Source organism: Equus przewalskii, chromosome 8 (assembly GCF_037783145.1).
Source record: "Equus przewalskii isolate Varuska chromosome 8, EquPr2, whole genome shotgun sequence".
Taxonomy (NCBI): Eukaryota; Metazoa; Chordata; class Mammalia; order Perissodactyla; family Equidae; genus Equus; species Equus przewalskii.
In genome coordinates, this window is record NC_091838.1 from 42,446,222 (window position 1) to 42,465,044 (window position 18,823).

Here is an 18,823-nt window from a genome sequence, read left to right on the forward strand (position 1 = left end):
TATACTAAAAACCACTGAATTGACAGTTTAAAATTTAAGGGTGAATTTCATGGGTTGTGGATTCTATCTCAATAAAAATGTAATTAAAAAAAGAAGGTGCAAGAAGGGAAAACCTAAGATAATAGTGATGAAAATACAAAAGAAGGAATGAAGTACGAAAAGTTTTGTGAATGATACTAACAAGAATGAGCTGCTGCTGAAGATGATGAACAAAAGAGGGAAAGTCAGCTACTATTTCATGTTTTCCATCTTGAAGGTCAGGGAAGATCAATGGTATAAAAGCAGGGCACATAAAAGACGAATCAAGTTTATGGGGGAAGATAATGAATTTGATTTTGGATTTTCAGAGATACTATCCACTAGCTAAGGGCAAGAAGAAACGTAAAGACAGGAGAAGAAAAAGGAATCAGGAAGGACAGTAGAAGGGATAAGATCCAGGTCACAGAAATGAAATGACTCAGGGCTACAATTTCCTCTGATTATGGAAGGAAACAAGAGATCAGAAAGAATAGGGAATGAATCTAATGGAGAGTGAAAGGATTTAGAAATGAAACACAATGGCCTTGATCTTCTCAATAAAGGAGGTAAGAAAAGGCAATGCAGTGATGATGAATAAAAGCATTAATTAGCAATCCCAAGGGCCCAGCACTTCCTGGTTAACATGAATGAACACTGGTTAGTGGTTTTTGATTAGGAACTATTTAACTGATGACATGTATAAGAAAATCTGTCAAACTGATTTATTAACAACATGTCACTTAGGATCTGGTAAAACTAAATTAGTAGTCTTTGATCAAGTAAAATTTTACAACCTCTTTAGGGCAGCTACAGTCCTACTTGTTAAATATGCCAATCTTTCAGAATCAAAGCATCTGGTAAACTTATTTACTTTAATAAATTAGACATGACACAAAACAAAATATCTTGCCAATAAATCTGGCACAATAACTACAAACACAACATGCAGCCAAGAAGGGCTTACAGGAGTAAATATTCTCAACATAAATTACATGTATAAGAGAAACAGACTAAACAGTAAATTTAAATTTTTCTTATGAATTCATTCCATATTTTATTTTGGTAACACTGTACTAAACAGGTCCTCTACAACTCTTTCCAAACAGAAATCTTAAATATGAGCTGCATTTATTAAACCAGCGTTGACAGAATACTGACCCATAAAATGTTAAGAGCTATATGCACACACACATATGCATTTTGCAGGCAATACATTTGGACAAAGCTGGATCAGATTGCAGTAAATCAAGTTTCTATTTATCTTTTAGAGCTTTTAATATATTAATGAGCACAGTTAAGCTCCATCAGGGGAGACATTTCCAAACTTATTTGACCACAAACACTTTTTAAAGGCAGGCCTATTAATGGCTTCTGGAATTGTGTCCACAATATTTCCAGGAACCAAACCCGGGCAGCTGAAGCAGAGCACACCAAACTTAACCAGTGGGCCATGGGGCCAGCCCATAAACATCTATTTTTTTAATAAACAAAGAAATTGTATTTATAATGGGGTGAGGGCATAGAAAAAGCACTAAGTTCCAAGTTCCAAAAAGCATTGTGTATTCCAAGATACTTTTGAACCCAAGTGATTTTTTAACTCATGACAAAAGTTTGTAAATTTAAGAAACATCAAATACATATATATATAAAAATACACTTACCATTGCGTCAGAGTTAAGAATTTGTCTCATAAATTCCAAAAATGAAGATGCAAGTTCACCTGTGTCCTTACTGAATGTGCTGATCACTCGTTTCAATAAACTATGCAGAGCATTACTGTTTTTCCTTAAAGAACTGTAAATAAAGAAAATAGGAGATGTCTTAAAATTTGTGCATATAAATCAAACATGAGAAATGAACAATCTCAGTACAGACAGAAGAAAGTTTAATCTACCATTTAAAAAGATGTAAAAAGTACTTTGGTGTGTCTGTGTACACAAACTATATAACAAAGCAATATCTATAGGTGACATCTCTTTATAAAGCTTCAAGCTCTTAAAGAAAAAACTTCCCTCAAATAATGAAGGCATAAAACTTAGCAAACGAAACTTGCAGGTTCCCTATTTTTATACTCTTTATGACCTGAGGATTTCTCTAACATAAGGAGGTTATAGCTGTCTCAGAAGCCTGACCAGATAGCCTAACTTATATAATAACTACAATAAACGACTATCTTTTTGACACTGTAACCTGCCAGAAGAAAATCAAGGGTATAGAGGCAGGGGTTGGCAAACTTCTTATGTAAAGACCTTTATAGTAAATATTTTGGGCTTTACGGGCAATACAAAACTCAGTCTGTTTCTCTCTATACACAAAAACAATCTCAGTCACAACTACTCAACTGTTGGTGTAGTGGGAAAACAGCCACAGTCAGCACATAAACACTGGCTATGTTCCAATAAAACTTTATTTACAAAAACTGGTGGCAGGCTGGATGTGGTCTGCAGCCCATAGTTTGCCAACCCCTGATGGAGAGAAATTTCAGCATAACAATTATAATATATATCTAAAATCATGACAATAGTTCTGGTAAAATTATCGTATGCATTTACAGTTCTTAGTTGATCAAAAGAGAATTTCAAGGGCAAACTATTCTAACATTCAACTACGTCCTTTACAGTGTAACATAATTAGCCAAAATGAAAATAAGCATGACATTAACACTAAACATGTGCTGTTTGTATTTGAAAAATGTGTTTAGATTCTGAAACACCATCATACAAAATTTTGGTAAAGCAATACAAAAAAGAGAAAGATAAAACTCCTACTCTTGAGAACTTTATAAAATAAGGAAATAGACAAGGCACAACAAACAGGAATGAGATCAAATACAAAGACAATACGATTAATGGAAAAAGCATGGATTCAAAATTAGACTATACCAATTACTAGCCATTATATATAACCTTAAGCAACCGAGCCCTACTTCCATGGTCTATCAAAAACTGGGGTCCACCACACACATATTGGAATGTCTAAAATAAAAAAAAGAAACTAGCAATACCAAATTCTGGTATTTTGTTGCTCAACTTGTAGAGAGGTCGTCTATAAAATGTTAGCACACTGGAATTGGGGTGATGGAACTGCTCTTTACGGAACTGTGGTGATAAACACATTGTCAAAATCCATAGAACTGCACATCATAAAACACAAATTTTACTGAATGTAAATTAAAACAAATCAACCAAAATTTGGGGGTAAATAGAATGCAGACTGTGAGAAACGAATCTAATTGTACTACAAACAAATCATATAACCAAACCGAAGGAGATGGAGAATAAAGGAGTTGATCTAAGTAACTCTGGAAAACAAGTGTTTTGACTGGATACAGTAATACTAAAAACAAAAAAAACTATACACAAATACTGTATTCTAGTTGCTAAATTTATTTGTCAAGGAGTACGTGTTAGTAAATAGTTACAAACTACTACTTAATTTTGTACAATAGGGCTAATAAGAAAATATAGATAATGAGAGCTAGGTTTCATATTGTTGGAGAATGAGGTTACAAAGAAGCGGAAGGTTAGAACCAACCTTCTGATACTGGAGTGGAATCAAAGTATCAGTATGGACTCAATTTTAGAAATACATATATACAGATAAATAGATGCAAAAATAAATGTAGACGTGTTTATATGTGTAAGGACACAGAAAAATATTTCCTAGCTGTATCCAATGAGCGGAAAACCAAAATCAGTGACACAAGTTGAGCAACAAAATAAGTAACAAGAGTATTGGATTATTATACAAGAAAACAAAATAATGTCCATAAAGCCATACTGATATAAATACCTGAATAAATAAATAAATGAGGAAAAAGTGATAACTCTTCCTTACAGAAGGCTAACTAATAAATGAAAAAGGAATGAGAGAAATAGGAAATCACCATTAGAACACCAGAATAATAACTGCCACATGCCAAAATTCACTGAGAGATCCCAAAATTAGTGGACAAAAGTTTTAGGCAGAAATAGGATATCTGCATAATCTCAAAGGATGTTCTCTGAAATATTTTGTAATTAAAAATGGAAAATTACTACATTTGCAGTACAGAATTCTGGTAGACAGTACCTCAGTTAAGTGATCAAAGTTTATATCATTAGTATACCTATCAACATCATGTATTTCCTGATTTGATGCACTAAGAAAGGTACATTGCCTCTGTGGTATCCTTCTCAATAAAATATAATCTCAATCTAATTACGAGAAAACATCAGACAAACCTAAATTGAGGGATATTCTACAAAATAGCTGACAAGTACTCTCCAAAAATGTCAAAGTCATGAAAAATAAGGAAGGAGGAGACAGAATGAATACATTACAACTAAATGCAATCAATGTAGGATCCTATCTTAGCTCTTGGAACAGAAAAAGAAGATTAATGGAAAAACTGGTAAAACACAAATAAGTCCTGTATTTTAGTTAATGGTATGATGCCAAGGTTAATTTCTTAGTTTTGACATAACTACTCAATGGTTAAATAAGATGCTAACATAAGGGTAAGCTGGGTTAAGAGTATATCTGAACTCCGTATTATTATTTTTGCAATTCTTCTGAAACTCTAAAATTATCTCCAAAAAAAAATTATTTTAAGTGATACCTACCTCAGGCTTGTTGAGAGGACTACAGGAAAAAGTATATAATGATCTGTTTATTTAAAAAAGCCAGATCACGCAATATATCTCAGCTCAAAACTTTACAATGGCCCTTAATAAAGCACTAAGGCCCTTGATCATCTCGTCCCCACCTTATGCCACCTTTGCTTCTCTGACACTATGCCCCACCATTTTTCTCCTTGCTCACTCACTTCAAGGGTAGTCACTATGGCCTCATGGATGTTTCTCAGACATGTTAGGCTTGCTATTTGCAAGTGTTCTCCCCTAGGATGTAGCATGTTTCACTCCTCACCTCATTTGGTTCTTGGTCTTTGTTCATGGGTCACCTTCTTAGTAAGGGCTTTCTTTATCACTTTCCCATACTTCAAATGACAACTCCCACCCTCACTCTAGCATTCAGTCAAACTGCCCTATGTTATGTTTTTCTTTAACATACTACGCATTTTATTTATTTATTACCTATTGTCTATCTACCCCCAGTCATATGAAAGCACCAAGAAAGCAGGGATTTTTTTTTTTTACTGACTCCCCCAGGACCTAGAATAGTGTCTAGCCCAGAAAAGGCATTCAGTAAATATTTGTGGACTAAATGAATCCAGTATTCATTTTTATTCCTTCACAGTATCTACTATGTATTGCAGTATCTAGGTGCTGGGGGGAATATAGTCAAGAGACAGTCCCTATCCTCATGTAGCTTATATTCTAGTGAGGGAGACAACCAAATAAGCAATAAATCTATATAACGTAATGTCAAACAGTATAAATACAGTGAAAAATATAGTGGAGGATAAGGAATGGGGGACACAAAGGGTAGGTTATTTTAGACAGATATTTAGACAGGAAATATATTTATGCAAATACCTAAGCAAAGTGAGGGAAAAAAATCCTAGAAAGATCTAGGGGGCTAAAAAACCTGGAGGTAAGAATAAGCTTGACAGGATAGCAAAAAGTGAAGATAAAAGAGCTATGAGATAAGTCAAAGAGATAAGCAAGGGCCAGATTGTACATATAGAGCCTTACAGATCACTATAAAGAGTTTAGATTTTAGTTGCAGTGCAAGAGGAAGCCATTACAAGAATCTAAGCAAAACAATGACACATATCTGTTTTAAGCTTAAAAAGATCACTCTGGCTGCTAACAACAGATTTTAGGGGAACAACAGTATTAGCAAGGAGAATAGACTGGAGGCTACTGCAAAGAAATGACAGTGGACTGGACATGGGCTGTAGCTATGGAGGTGGAAAAAAAGGATAAGATTCAGGATACGTTTTGGAGGTATAATCCACAGGACTTACTGATGAACTGTATGTAGAGGGTGAGGAAAAAAGAAGAATCAAAAATCTTGGAGTTTTGGTAGTGTACCTGGGTGGATGGTAATACCATTTACTAGGATGAACAAGACAGAAACACTTTTGCAGCCAGAATATCAAGAGCTCTGCTTTAGATCTGTTCAGTTTGAGATGTCCATTAAATAACCAAGTAAAGCTGTTTACATAAATTACTTGGAGCTTAGCAGAAAGATCTGAGCTAAAGGGAGAAAGGGAATAGGTTAAGACTACTTAGGAAAAGATTACAGGTTAAAAAAAAAGAATGAGAAACATAAGTTTAGCAAAGCCAACAACATCACATATAATGCTATGGCAGAGATATGCAAAGGGTATTTGTGAGAGCACCTAACCCAGCTAGAAATGGAGAGATCAATGACAGCTTCTGGCTTTCTTGGAAGTATACTGAAAAAGGAGAGTTCTAAAGAATACAGAGCAAATACCCAGACAATAGGAAAAAGGACCTTCATGAAGTAAAATTTAACGACTTTGGTGAGAGAGCGGGGAGGGGAGAGAAGAAAGGTGGAAGGAGGAAAACTTGGATGTTCAGCAGGTGCCACCAACGGAGAGAGAAAATACAGGAAACGAGACAGGTTTATCAGGACAAGGAGATGGAGAGGGTAGGAGCCAGGACCAAACATAGAACCTGGGAACATAAGTTTTCAACCAATGTTGCAAGAATTAATGAGAGAGAAGCACAAATATGTTTCCTCCTTCTTTGTCTCTCATAATCCTATGTACTTCTACAAATTCCCAAATAAATCTATACAATAGCCAGCTACTTTCCCAGTGAAGAAAAAAATGAGGGCATGAACAGAGAGAGCCCAAGTTTATATCATTTCAAATTAATTTCATCTCAGCCATTCCTCTAGAGAATAAAAAGCACAGAATCAACACTTAGCTTTAAGGTCTATAACAATCACAGTATCGTCATCTTTGAAGGACTACAGGTGAATATATCAACAAAACAAATATCTTACAGAATGAATTAACATCCCTGCAACGATAAGATTTCCTTCTTAAATATATTGTAAGACGTCCATATTATTTGTCTATTTATTCGACTTATATTTTCAATCCTAAAGATTTAATTGCTAGCACACTTCACTGCTAACAAATCTTTTCCATAAACACAAGATTTCTCCACATGAAGGAAATCATACCTTTAACCTTCTACAATAGCTATGAATTAATTATTGTGGGAAGTGACAGAGTGAAAAATTAAATCCAAGAGTATATTAAATTAGATAAAGCATTACCTTTTTAAATGAAATAATCCATAATCATGCTCTGCAAGAAACATCATTGTTCTGACACATGTTAATAAACAGTTGTAACTGCTCTCAGAGTTAGCTAGCATAGCCAGTAGACAGTCACAGATTGAGGCCATCAATTCTTTGTTTGGTAGAGAATTAGAGAGCTGCTCCAGTTCAGAAATTGAACCTTCAGAAGAGTTTGGCAAAATAAGTGCAATGTCCTGTGAGGGAGGAGGGGAGTAGGAATAATTTTTTTTAATGATTATCATCACTTAGCATTTTTACTTCAGAAATACATAGCTATTAGTAATTAGAAATTATCTCATTAAACTATTACTGTTACCATCCCATCCCAAACACAGGTTCAAATACATTAAGAACAAAGGAATCATTTTGCCCTTTTATAAAAGTTAATGAAAGGAAACACACACAAAGAAATAAAGTCACATATTTTACTTTACAATATTTTTACTTTAAAAGAACATCTCTTTAAAAATTTTTCCTTCTGTGTTGCACCAAGTGTAGTTTCTATCTTCAAAAGGTTATGGTGAAGTGCTTTTGGTACTAAAATATTTTAAATCACTGTATTATTCATTCATTTGAATATTTTTTCATTTATTAAAAAAACCATTCAGAGAAATAAATTTTAATAAACATATCCATATTGGAATTTAAAATATCACAAAAAGGGATGGATGGATGGAGCAAATAAAAATTTAAGCACAGTCATCCAACTATGTATTTTCCTCTAGTTTTTACATACTTTTAAAATTGAAGTTTTTCAATGCTAAGCAAGTGTAGCTAACAATAACTAAAAGCTCTACTCTTTTTATAGAAGTGGATTTTATAGGAACATTTTTAGGTATGTCTCATCACCTTTAATCACTTCAACATACTGCAAACCAGTATTCAACTTGGCTTAAAACTATAAAACAAAGCTTGAATCAGAGGGTAGTATAACAAAGTGAGACCAAGAATGAGGTTTACGTGATAAGGGCAGCTGGGATGCTAGTGCTATTCAGTGTAGTCATACAACTCAATGTGGATAATATCACAAACACCAGTCAAATATCCTTTCTACTAGGTTCAAAATTATTTTCTACCAGGTCCCTTTTTGTGAAAACAAGTCACACCAAAATGTTCCCTCTTGACTTAAGTGTTAAATATAACCAAACTGGATTTTTGTTAAGCTAGAAAAAGATAATATTCCAATTTGGGATCCTATCAAAAATATTCTGCCTGAAAAAAATCACATCTCATGATTAGATAGCAGGAGCATTTTGACAAGCTAAAATGCTATTAGGCTTGGAAATCTCCAAAGATCCCAATCACAGTGGGCTTTAAAACTTAAAACAATTCTCATTAACTCATGGAACTATAAACTGGAAGTCAAAAATATAGACAGCAGGAAAAATACTACTACGTTTAGTCAACATCTACAAGCACAGTAGTATGAAACACACGAAAACTGTAGTAGCCTGTGATGCCTTCAAAGGTTTTCTTAACAAGAGAACATATTAATTCAACCAATCACAAACTATAAAATTCAAGAATGATTTGGTATATAACACAATTGGAACGAAAATGAACATACTAGACATAACCAACCCCAAAGAATACAGTGGTACATAAAGCAACCATCCAAGGACACAATCTGAAGAAAAAAGCTCTTCAGAGAAACCTGTGAAGTACAAACCCAAAGAAAGCATGAAGCACCAAACCATTTTATTCTTGGTTCACTAGTCAACTTTATCTCCCTAAACAACAGCAGGAGTAATAAAATAGGTGAGATCTCTTTGTTCACAGCAAAGATTTATATCAAGAGAAGCTTTTTAATAATATACACAAAGAATTTATAAAATAACTATAAATACCTGATCACAGAGAGACTGCAAAATGGATGTGATATATTCAACACACTGTTGGCGAATAACACTGTCTCCAGGAGACCGTACCAAAGCTAACAGATCCTGGAAAATCTCTGCATATCTTTCATCACCTTTAATAGTTCCATTAATTAGATGCAAAATAGCTAATTTACAAGCTTTGTGTGAAGCCAGAGCATCAAGAAGAGCAAGCAACCTGGTGGTTTGGCTAGTATACTGTTTTTCTTTATCTTCTGAAGTGCTGAAATAAAATCAATACATTTAGTAAACAAAGTTCTTGATTTTAAGGCATTATTTAACTAATATTTATTATTCAACACATATCAACTTATACAAATCTTGTATAAAACATTTCATTCCTTAGATATGACAATTTCTCTGAAATTTTACAATTAACTATAAAATTTTATAAATTCAGGTTTTCAACAATATATTATCTCAAATCACAGTACTTTATAGTTCACCTTTCAAACATCCAAATATCAAGACCTTCAAGGCATTTTGCATGTGAAATAATAAAATAAACTTTTCCAATTAAAAATAATCTACATATATTCATATTCATATATATGTATGTGTGTATATATATGTATGTGTGTATCTTTACATGTATACATATATTATCTGAGTATTCTAAACCCTGGTTTCCAAATTCTAAGTGAAAAAACGTATCTGTGTCAAAAATAACTTGAGGGAAAAAACTTTAATGCAAAATGAAAATACCTTTGCAAGTCTTCTACAATCAAATCCAACACAGTTCTCATAATCAGAAGTGCAGTTGGTGAGGCAAGGTCACACAATTGAACACAAATACGCCGTAACATATGTTGAATGGGCTGGCAGGTTGTGCCAGAGAAAGACCGAACTATTTCTTGGAGCAATTTTGCTTGAACATGAAGGTGCATGCTCCACAATTTTCGGGTGTTGAGTGCCACTGATATATCATGTGGCTCAATAACCTGTTAAAAAAGTATAATGTGTGTGTACGTAGATTTTTTTAAATATTTATTTATAGTCACAAAAACTGTTCAGGAAGAACTGTTATGAAAAGAACATCTTTACTACATGCTTAAAACATTAATGTCCTATTACACAATTAAACATTTACTTGAATTCAATGCATCTAAAAAAATCTTATTATTTTCAGGTTAGCAGTCAGTAGATCAGAGTCCATTGGCGAAGCAACCAGGTTAATGGCAAATTCTAACACATGATAAGGGGGAAAAATGATTTAAAAATAACAAACATACAAGTATACATAACAGTATATTAAACTCATGTTAACAAAAATTTATTTTAAAAATGCTATCCCCATATTTCCTCAATGACCAACTTGCTTCAGTTTTATCTCACCCCCATCCAGTTATTTTATGTCTTTTTGGGGGGAAGGGGATGAGGTTTTCTTTTTTTAACAAAATCACTGGCTTTTTTTAAAGTGTTACTGCAGTCATTTTATAAGATGCATGTTATACGGAAGTGATACCTGAGTTGTTTGCATGGGCAATGGTAGAGGCAGCAGCTCTGAAAGGAGTATGAGTCCAGAAAAAAATCCTTCAGGAACCTTCAAGATTGAAGAAAGAACTTCTTTTAACATTAAAGACCAAGTATTATTGGCCAGAGTCTCTTCCGAGATTGTGAGTTTTTCATTAACTCCTTGTGTAAAAGTCAATAAGATATCAATGATATCATTCTGAATTTTCTGTTCATCACTATCCAAACGGCCTGAGAGGGGGATAGAGCACAGGAGCATGTGTAAAGTAACAAGTGCTGAAGGAACACGCATGTCCTTAAACTCAAAGGATCCACCTCTCAGGAGTTCTGTTAACATAGTTTTAAGAAGAGTGAGTGTGCAGCGAGCCATTGAAATAGTAGTAACTCTGTGAAGGGTAGTCCCCATGTTGACATGGAGCCTCCAAGGCTGAGTCAGAATACTGTTCAATTTTTGCAGAACCCGAATAAAGGTGTCCATTCCTTCAGCAGAAAAAAGCTGAATAACAGCAAGATTCCATTTCAGGTCTTTCTGTTGACCTTTACACAGGATAAGAGGAAAGAAAAAAATAATTACTTATATATTAATAATCTTAATATTTTAAAATATTTTATTTAATAAATAATATTTACACTAGGCTTAAAGAATAGTAGGTTTCAAAGTACAGTAGCCACATTACCTTCAACGGGGGGTGGTGGGCATGCCACATTACAGAGAACTCGTAAGGCAGTGGTAAGGCCAACTCCTTCCGGGGTCATCAAATTGTCAATATTCTTTAAAAATAAAAATGAACAGAAAGTTTAATTTCTTGGTACCCATCAGATCAAGAGAAAATTCCAGAGAAAGCATTAGTTAAAAATAAGAACTTCAAGTTAAGTAGTTATATCATTTTAAGTTTCTTAAGTAAATTCACAACACGGATAAGGCTAATGAAGTTTTATAAAGGTTATTTGATCTTTGGCATATATTGTACCATAAATGGTATTATATAAATAAAATGGATAACTGTAAAGTACAAGTATATTCAAAGGTACCAACTAAAACAAAAGTAATATACAGAAATGTATGAGACTCTGTATTAAGAATTTAAAATAACTTTTTTTCATATACTCTTTCTATACATTCTCCCTCCCAAAAATGAAGCAATGACTAATTTTACAAAGCTCTGTGGGTACTAAATCTCTTTCAAAACTGAGGAAGCAACAGGGAATGTTTTAGGACTGGACAACATACATTTTAAAAAATGCAGATGCTACAAAAGCCTAGTTATGATGGCCAGTTGAGGCACGGTTAGAGGAAAAAGAAATACAGTTGCCTATGTCTTTAGCACCTGCCCAAGCTGTTTTCTGGCAAGAAATAGTTATGTTTAAGTTGCTTTGTTTTTCTAGATTCCACAGAACAGAATATAGATGGTTAAAAAAAACTCAGAAGAAACATTAAAAAATGTTACTAAAGCAGTCCCCCCTTATCTGCAGGGGATGTGTTCCAAGACCCCCAGTAGCTGCCTGAAACTACAGATAGTACTGAACTCTATATATACTGTTTTTTCCTACACATACATACATGTATACATTTAATTTATAAATTAGGCACAGTAAGAAATTAACAACAATAACTTCTCTTTGGCATATCCAAATTGCAAGCATCACTATTTTTGCACTTTGGGGATATTATTAAATAAAATAAGGGTTACCTGAACACAAGACTGCAATACCAATACTGCGATAGTCAATGTGATAACCGACACAGCTACTAAGTAACTAACAGGTGGGTAGTGTATACAGTGTGGATACGCTAGAGAAAGGGATGATTCATGTCCCAGGCAGCATAGACCAGGATGGCACAAGATTTCATCACGCTACTTAGAACAGTGCACAATTTAAAATTTATGAATTATTTCTGGAATTTTCCATTTAATACTTTCAGTGTACTTGACCATGGGTAACTGAAACCACAGAAAGCCAAACTTTGGATAAGGGGTGACTATTGTATTTCAGCTTCTAAAACTCAGAGGAGAAATTCCAAAATAAGAAAATTCCTTTCCCTCATGTTTCCCACCTTAGATTATCCTTTCCTCTAATTTCTTCCTTGCTGCGTTTCAATAATTCCACAAATTACATAGGCAGCAGGGAGCCACAGAGTGAAGTTCCAGTCTTAGATCAACTGTTTTTAGTATATCTTGGAATGAGGGTCACTTATAATAATCATAACTAATGGGATAAGGATTTGATAAAAGTCAACACTTTTCATTACAGCATGTAATTCAAATTTCTAGAACTAATTTCTTATTGATTTATTTTACTCAAGCCATCTGAACTGAACATCTTATATAGTCACCTGACCATGCCTAAGCACCCAGAATACATGATTATCTAAATTTACAGGACACTATTGTACTTCTGTTAAAATAAAACACTGACCATAATGAAAATCTTTAAGTGTCATTTGAGGTATAGAACAAGGAAGAGAAGAATATGATGGCACCATAGGAAGTAGAGTACTCTTAGAAGAGATGGAGTAAAAAGAAAAGGGCAAACAAATCAGTGAAGAAAAATCTAAAGTAGATAAGCCCAAACAGTACTTTGTTGCTGGGTCTAGCAACAGATTGGACAATATGCATAAATTACTTTAATAATATATATTTCAATTCCAAGACCAGGTGGTTTACACACACTCACACACACACACATAAATACACACATACATAGCTCATCTATTAAATGAAAGAGGAGGTAATTCAAGGTCCATTCTGCCCTCTAACCTAAAACTTTTTCTATATCTTTGAGTGCCTTTAGCCCTTCTTCCTATGCTACATATTGCATCAACTAAGACGCAAAGAAAAATTAAAAACTTTCAAAATTAACTAACAATGCAGTGATTTTAATGAACTTTTCATCTTGAATTACTTAAATTATATTATGAATTTTTCAACTGCATATTAAGAATTTTATGATATCAAACTTTTATTAATTATTTCAAATGCAGATTTGACCATGCCAAATTAACAAAAACAGAACTAGTCCCCATTACCTGGAATTGACTCCATCAATTTTCACCTAAAAATTTTGAGGGAAATTCTTTTTCACTGATTGAAGTTTAAGTGAAACAAGTTCTATTACCATAGCATTTAACTTTAAAACATTTTTGTAAACGTTATCAAAATGGTAGGTGATATTATTCCAATTTGAGAGAAAAAATAGGATTCAGATCCTAGTAGCGGAAAGCAGTAGAATACACAGGGTTGTGGGCATGTGTGCTCATGTATATACACAATCACACACCCATCTACATCCATTTACCAATCTGTACCCACAAAGTCTAGTAAATCTATCAAGTACATTTAACAATTACTGCATTATATACAAGTGATTTAATAAAATATTACTATACATCACCACACGGTTTCATAAAATCAAGGTACTTTTAAGTTTTACTTACCTGTTTAACATATTCAATTAGATTTGGGATGCCATTAATTTCAAATCTAAGGTTTTTCAGAGGTTCAAGCCACTTGCCAAGTTCTTAAAAACAAAAAGAGTAATTTATAATATAATATTTTAAAATAAAAGCCTTTTTATCAAGGAAGTAAAGGTATTCTTTTCCAAAGAAAAACACTATCAGATCCATACTGATTTCAATAATCTAAATTTCATAGAGGGATGAACTTGTGTCTAATTCTTTAAACAAGCCTTAAAATCAAATGTAAATGAAGCTTTACTTCACTGATTTAGAATAAATAAGAAGTAACCACTCTTAGTTAATTGGTTTCTGAAAACTCAAACATTTAAATGCTTAAACAGGACCATCTAGTTAAGTCGAATTTTTATTTTTTTTGAGGAAGATTAGCCCTGAGCTAACTACTGCCAGTCCTCCTCTTTTTTTTTCAGCTGAGGAAGCCAGGCCCTGAGCTAACATCCGTGCTCATCTTCCTCTATATGTGGGACACCTACCACAGCATGGCGTGCCAAGCAGTGCCATGTCCGCACCCAGGATCCGAACCAGTGAACCCCGGGCCACCAAGAAGCAGAACGCACGAACTTAACTGCTGTGCCACCGGGCCGACCCTAAGTTAAATTTTTATGCAACAATCAAACTTGAAACATTAAAAAAAATTTTTTTAAGTGACTGCTCATAGGGGCCCGACCCAGTGGCGTAGTGGCTTAGTTGGTGTGCTGTGCTTTGGCAGCCCGGGGTTCACAGGCTCAGATCCCGGGCGCAGACCTAGCACCACTCCTCAAGCCACACTGTGGCAGCATCCAACACAAAACAGAGGAAGACTGGCACAGGTGTTAGCTCAGCGACAATCTTGCTCAAGCAAAAAGAGGAGGATTGGCAAGAGATGTTAGCTCAGGGCCACTCTTGCTCACACACACAAAAAAAGTGACTGCTTATAAACTAATATAATAACATAGCATTTATTCACCTAACACTGCCACTGCCTCCCAAGCCCCCCCAAAAAATGCACAAAATGTATTAATTTCTAACAAGATCAAGCTTGTGGTGGGACATTTGCTGAGTGCCTTTTCCCTTAACATAAACTTTAAATTTTGTCAATTTCCTAATTTGCCTTTAGAAAATTACAAGTAAGCACTATCACTTCAAAATAATAACAGCAAACATGAATGAAATATACCACTCTCCACTCCTCCATAAGGATTACAACTGTGTACATGTGTAATTTTTCCTACACATTTTTAAATTAACTCTTTCAAATATAGAGAATACATAGCTCAAATGAAAGATATAAGGAATAATAATAAAACAAATATGAGTGTACCCATCACCCAGAATAAGTAGCAAAGTATTAATAATACCTTTGAAGATGCCGTGTGTCCTCCTTTTATAAAGACATACTTGAGGGATAAAAGTCTATTTCCAATAAGGAAAGTTGGGTTTACTACCCAACTTTTACTGGTGGTATCCCACACATAAAATTTAGGATTAAAAAGAAAACAAGCCACATGCTACTTACAATATTTACTCAATGTTATCACACTTTCTACTTGGTAAGTTCAGAAAGCCAGGAACCAAAATAAAATAATAAATTGTGATTAGATACCTTAAACTGTTCAAGACTGCCCACATAAGATGTGCCAAAAACTTCATTCAGTAGGCATTTATAAACTTTAGAAAATAATGTTCATATTCATTATTCTTCATTTTTGAGGACAGCAAAAATGTGTTAATGAACCACAAATGGATTTCTAAGTTATATTTAGGACAGTGTTGTACTTAAAAATACATATATAGAAAACACACATACATGCAAACAATACACAAAAATGAACTTCTGAGTTCATCTTTAAATTACTTCTTCCATTTTGATTAGGACTTCAACCAACCAACAACTTCCGTAACTTTTCCAGAAAAAAGTACTTTCAACAATTTCCTGAAAATCTTCTTAAGAACACCATATAAAACACCTTTATAAAAGGTACTTTCAAGAAGCTAAAAACAGAGTATTACTGGGTATATTATCCAAATATGATAAAGCACCAATTACAGATATTCAAAGGCTTTTTCCTTCACACATCACAAATGCTTAAAACAACTTCAGGTACCATACCTTGCAATTTAGCATTATTTTCATCTGCTTTACAAAGCTTCAAGAGAGACGCTGCATGCTGTTCGAGCATCTGCACGTCACTGGAAGACTGAACCACCACCAAAATAAGTATGCATGCATAATTATAAGCTACTGACTTCTTAGACTTGGAATCACTGAAACAAAATAAGGTTTTTAAGTTTTTGGTACAAAAACAATTTTTCAGGAACAATTTTAAACACTTTTTCTACTTGGTTTTAAAGAGACCAAGAAATTTTACAATGAAACGACTAACTTCCTGAAGACAAGAAATCAGATTATAGAGTTCACCTCCAATTCACCTGAAAATACTACTTAAAAGTGTACAAAAAGAAAAGTACATGCATCATGATGAAAAGTGAAATTCTATTATGAAATAAATCAGAACAGTGAATTATTAACACATATACTTCATTAGCAATGAAAGATTAGGAAGTATACTTCACTAGTCTCCTTTCAAATATTTGTCCACTCCGGATAAATAGGAACAAGTATGATGAATCAATCTACTGCCATCATCACTCTTTCACTACAGAACTATTAAAATACAGTCATAGAAGTCACTATTATTTGCCTTTTATAGGCCCCTAAAAGACCTGCCACTCAAGGATTCATATCAAGACCCCGCTGTGAGGCCAGTGACTTGCATGCCACTGCTTGGTGTGCCATGAACCAGGAAGAGCATGTTTCTCTTCTCATAAACTAAAACCCTCTGTGCTACCGGGCAGGCTCTTCAAAACTACTATCATTCTCAATTCCCCTCATCCAGTCAAAGCAATTCTGAAACCAGAGCACCATGAACAGTTTAGAAGACGAGGGGAGAAGGCAGCAAGGCAGTCTTCATTACTCTTAAGGTATATATTCCTGTGCCCTAGGATTCCCGTCAACACAAATTAGCAAGAGTATTACAGTTGCAATCTTTGTCAACACATGGGGCAAGTGGAAGAAGCGGGTAAAGGATCCATTTCATTTCTTTACAGACACATCTTCGAGATTTCTGTCACTCTTAATTCTTAATTAACAAGTTATGTGTTACGTCAAAAAATAATTATAGCTTTTACTTTCAAAGCAACACCTTCTTTTAAGACAGTAGCCCATTAGTGACGCATTTTCAAATACAATACAAAATTTAAGGAATAAATAGAAAATTACCCTAAGGCTTCTTTGGAATAGTACTCCATTAGAGTAATAAGACTTTGGAGATTTTTCTCAAGACTGAAAACATGGCCAACAGCTGATCTTCCCACAGGATTAAAAGTAATCAAATAAAGATTGTGAAGGGTTCCCAAGAGATCTGAATGGTCAGTTTCTTCACTGGCTGTACAACGTTGAAAATGGCTAAACAGTTCTGTAATACACTGCAATGTCTGTGTTGAGTCCTGTAGCCACAAGGCAAATGCATCATCAATAACACCATCAGTTTGGAGACCTTCCTCTTCATCTTGATCATAAAGGTGACACAGAGCTCGGATCAACAAATTTGTTGCTTCGTATTCTGACATAAAAAAAAGAAGACCCTTTTGTGACTGTGCAAGAAATTTTAAAACATCTTTTGTGGCTTGCAGCACACCAGGGTGGGCACTTGTTACTGGAATTGACAGAAGCAAAGTAACCAACTCCAAGAAGTGATGACTGTGAAGATACCTGTAGAAAATTAAGTGATATATGTCAAGTCAGTGCAAAACATTATTCATTTATTCAATACTCATTAGACAGGAGAGAGGTAAAAATTTTAATGGCCATAATCCTTATCCTCAGCAATATAATGCTTAGACTAAAAACATGTGAGTAGCAAGTCCTCTCTCCAGTGGACCAAATAAAAGTGAAAGTTCTGGGGCCGGCCCCGTGGCCTAGTGGTTAAGTTCGCGCGCTCCGCTGCAGGCGGCCCCTGTTTCATCAGTTCCAATCCTGGGCGCGGACATGGCACTGCTCATCAAACCACGCTGAGGTGGCGTCCCACATGTCACAACTAAAAGGACCCACAACTAAGAATATACAACTATGTACTGGGGGGCTTTGGAGAGAAAAAGGAAAAAAATAAAATCTTAAAAAAAAAAAAAGTGAAAGTTCTGGGAGGCTTTTTCCTAGCTAGCATTCAATGGACGTTGAAAAATAACTGTTGACAAGTTTTCTCTTTCCAGAGTCAACCCTGACTTTAAATTCTGGGCCTTCTTTCCAGGTCACTAATCAAATGCTCCTTTTTCACCATCGTCCTACTCTACTTATGGCATTATCAGTCTAAGAGTATCTAGGAAAAATACAGTACATATACTATAAAAATATATAGCACATTCAGATCTAGTACAGGTAGTATATCTAGAGAAAAACAATTTCAAGTTACAAAATTTTAGTATTTTAATAGCTAATACTAACATACATAGCACTCTTTTACCAAATCCAAGAACTGTTTTTTAGCACACATAGTGTTAGGTGGGAAGTCTGAATTTACCCAAAACCCCAAAATAGACACAATTACTACTAACTTCTTAATGCATCAGTTTCCTTACCTGTATGGATTTCCTTCTTTATATGTAGGCTCTGCCAGGTTTAAACTCTTTTCTAAAGTCAATTTGTTCAAAGTGAAACTTAACCAGATTTTAAAGAAAAAAGAGCCAAAAAACAGTATTTTTTCAAAAATTCAAAAATAAG

At 34.4% G+C, this 18,823-nt stretch overlaps 1 protein-coding gene across 4 annotated transcripts in view; it reads right to left on the reverse strand.

Annotated features, from left to right (window-relative positions):
- VIRMA (vir like m6A methyltransferase associated) overlaps nucleotides 1-18,823 on the reverse strand; it is a 67,139-nt gene that overhangs the window by 17,278 nt on the left and 31,038 nt on the right. For all 4 annotated transcript variants that reach the window (XM_008541308.2, XM_008541309.2, XM_070630671.1 and 1 more), the window contains exons 9-17: nucleotides 17,327-17,818; nucleotides 16,157-16,311; nucleotides 14,029-14,111; nucleotides 11,270-11,363; nucleotides 10,585-11,129; nucleotides 9,825-10,060; nucleotides 9,090-9,342; nucleotides 7,219-7,436; nucleotides 1,680-1,812 (exon numbers count right to left, since the gene is read on the reverse strand). In XM_008541308.2, the coding sequence (XP_008539530.1) occupies nucleotides 1,680-1,812; nucleotides 7,219-7,436; nucleotides 9,090-9,342; nucleotides 9,825-10,060; nucleotides 10,585-11,129; nucleotides 11,270-11,363; nucleotides 14,029-14,111; nucleotides 16,157-16,311; nucleotides 17,327-17,818 (2,209 nt within the window). The remainder of the gene's footprint in view (nucleotides 1-1,679; nucleotides 1,813-7,218; nucleotides 7,437-9,089; nucleotides 9,343-9,824; nucleotides 10,061-10,584; nucleotides 11,130-11,269; nucleotides 11,364-14,028; nucleotides 14,112-16,156; nucleotides 16,312-17,326; nucleotides 17,819-18,823) is intronic.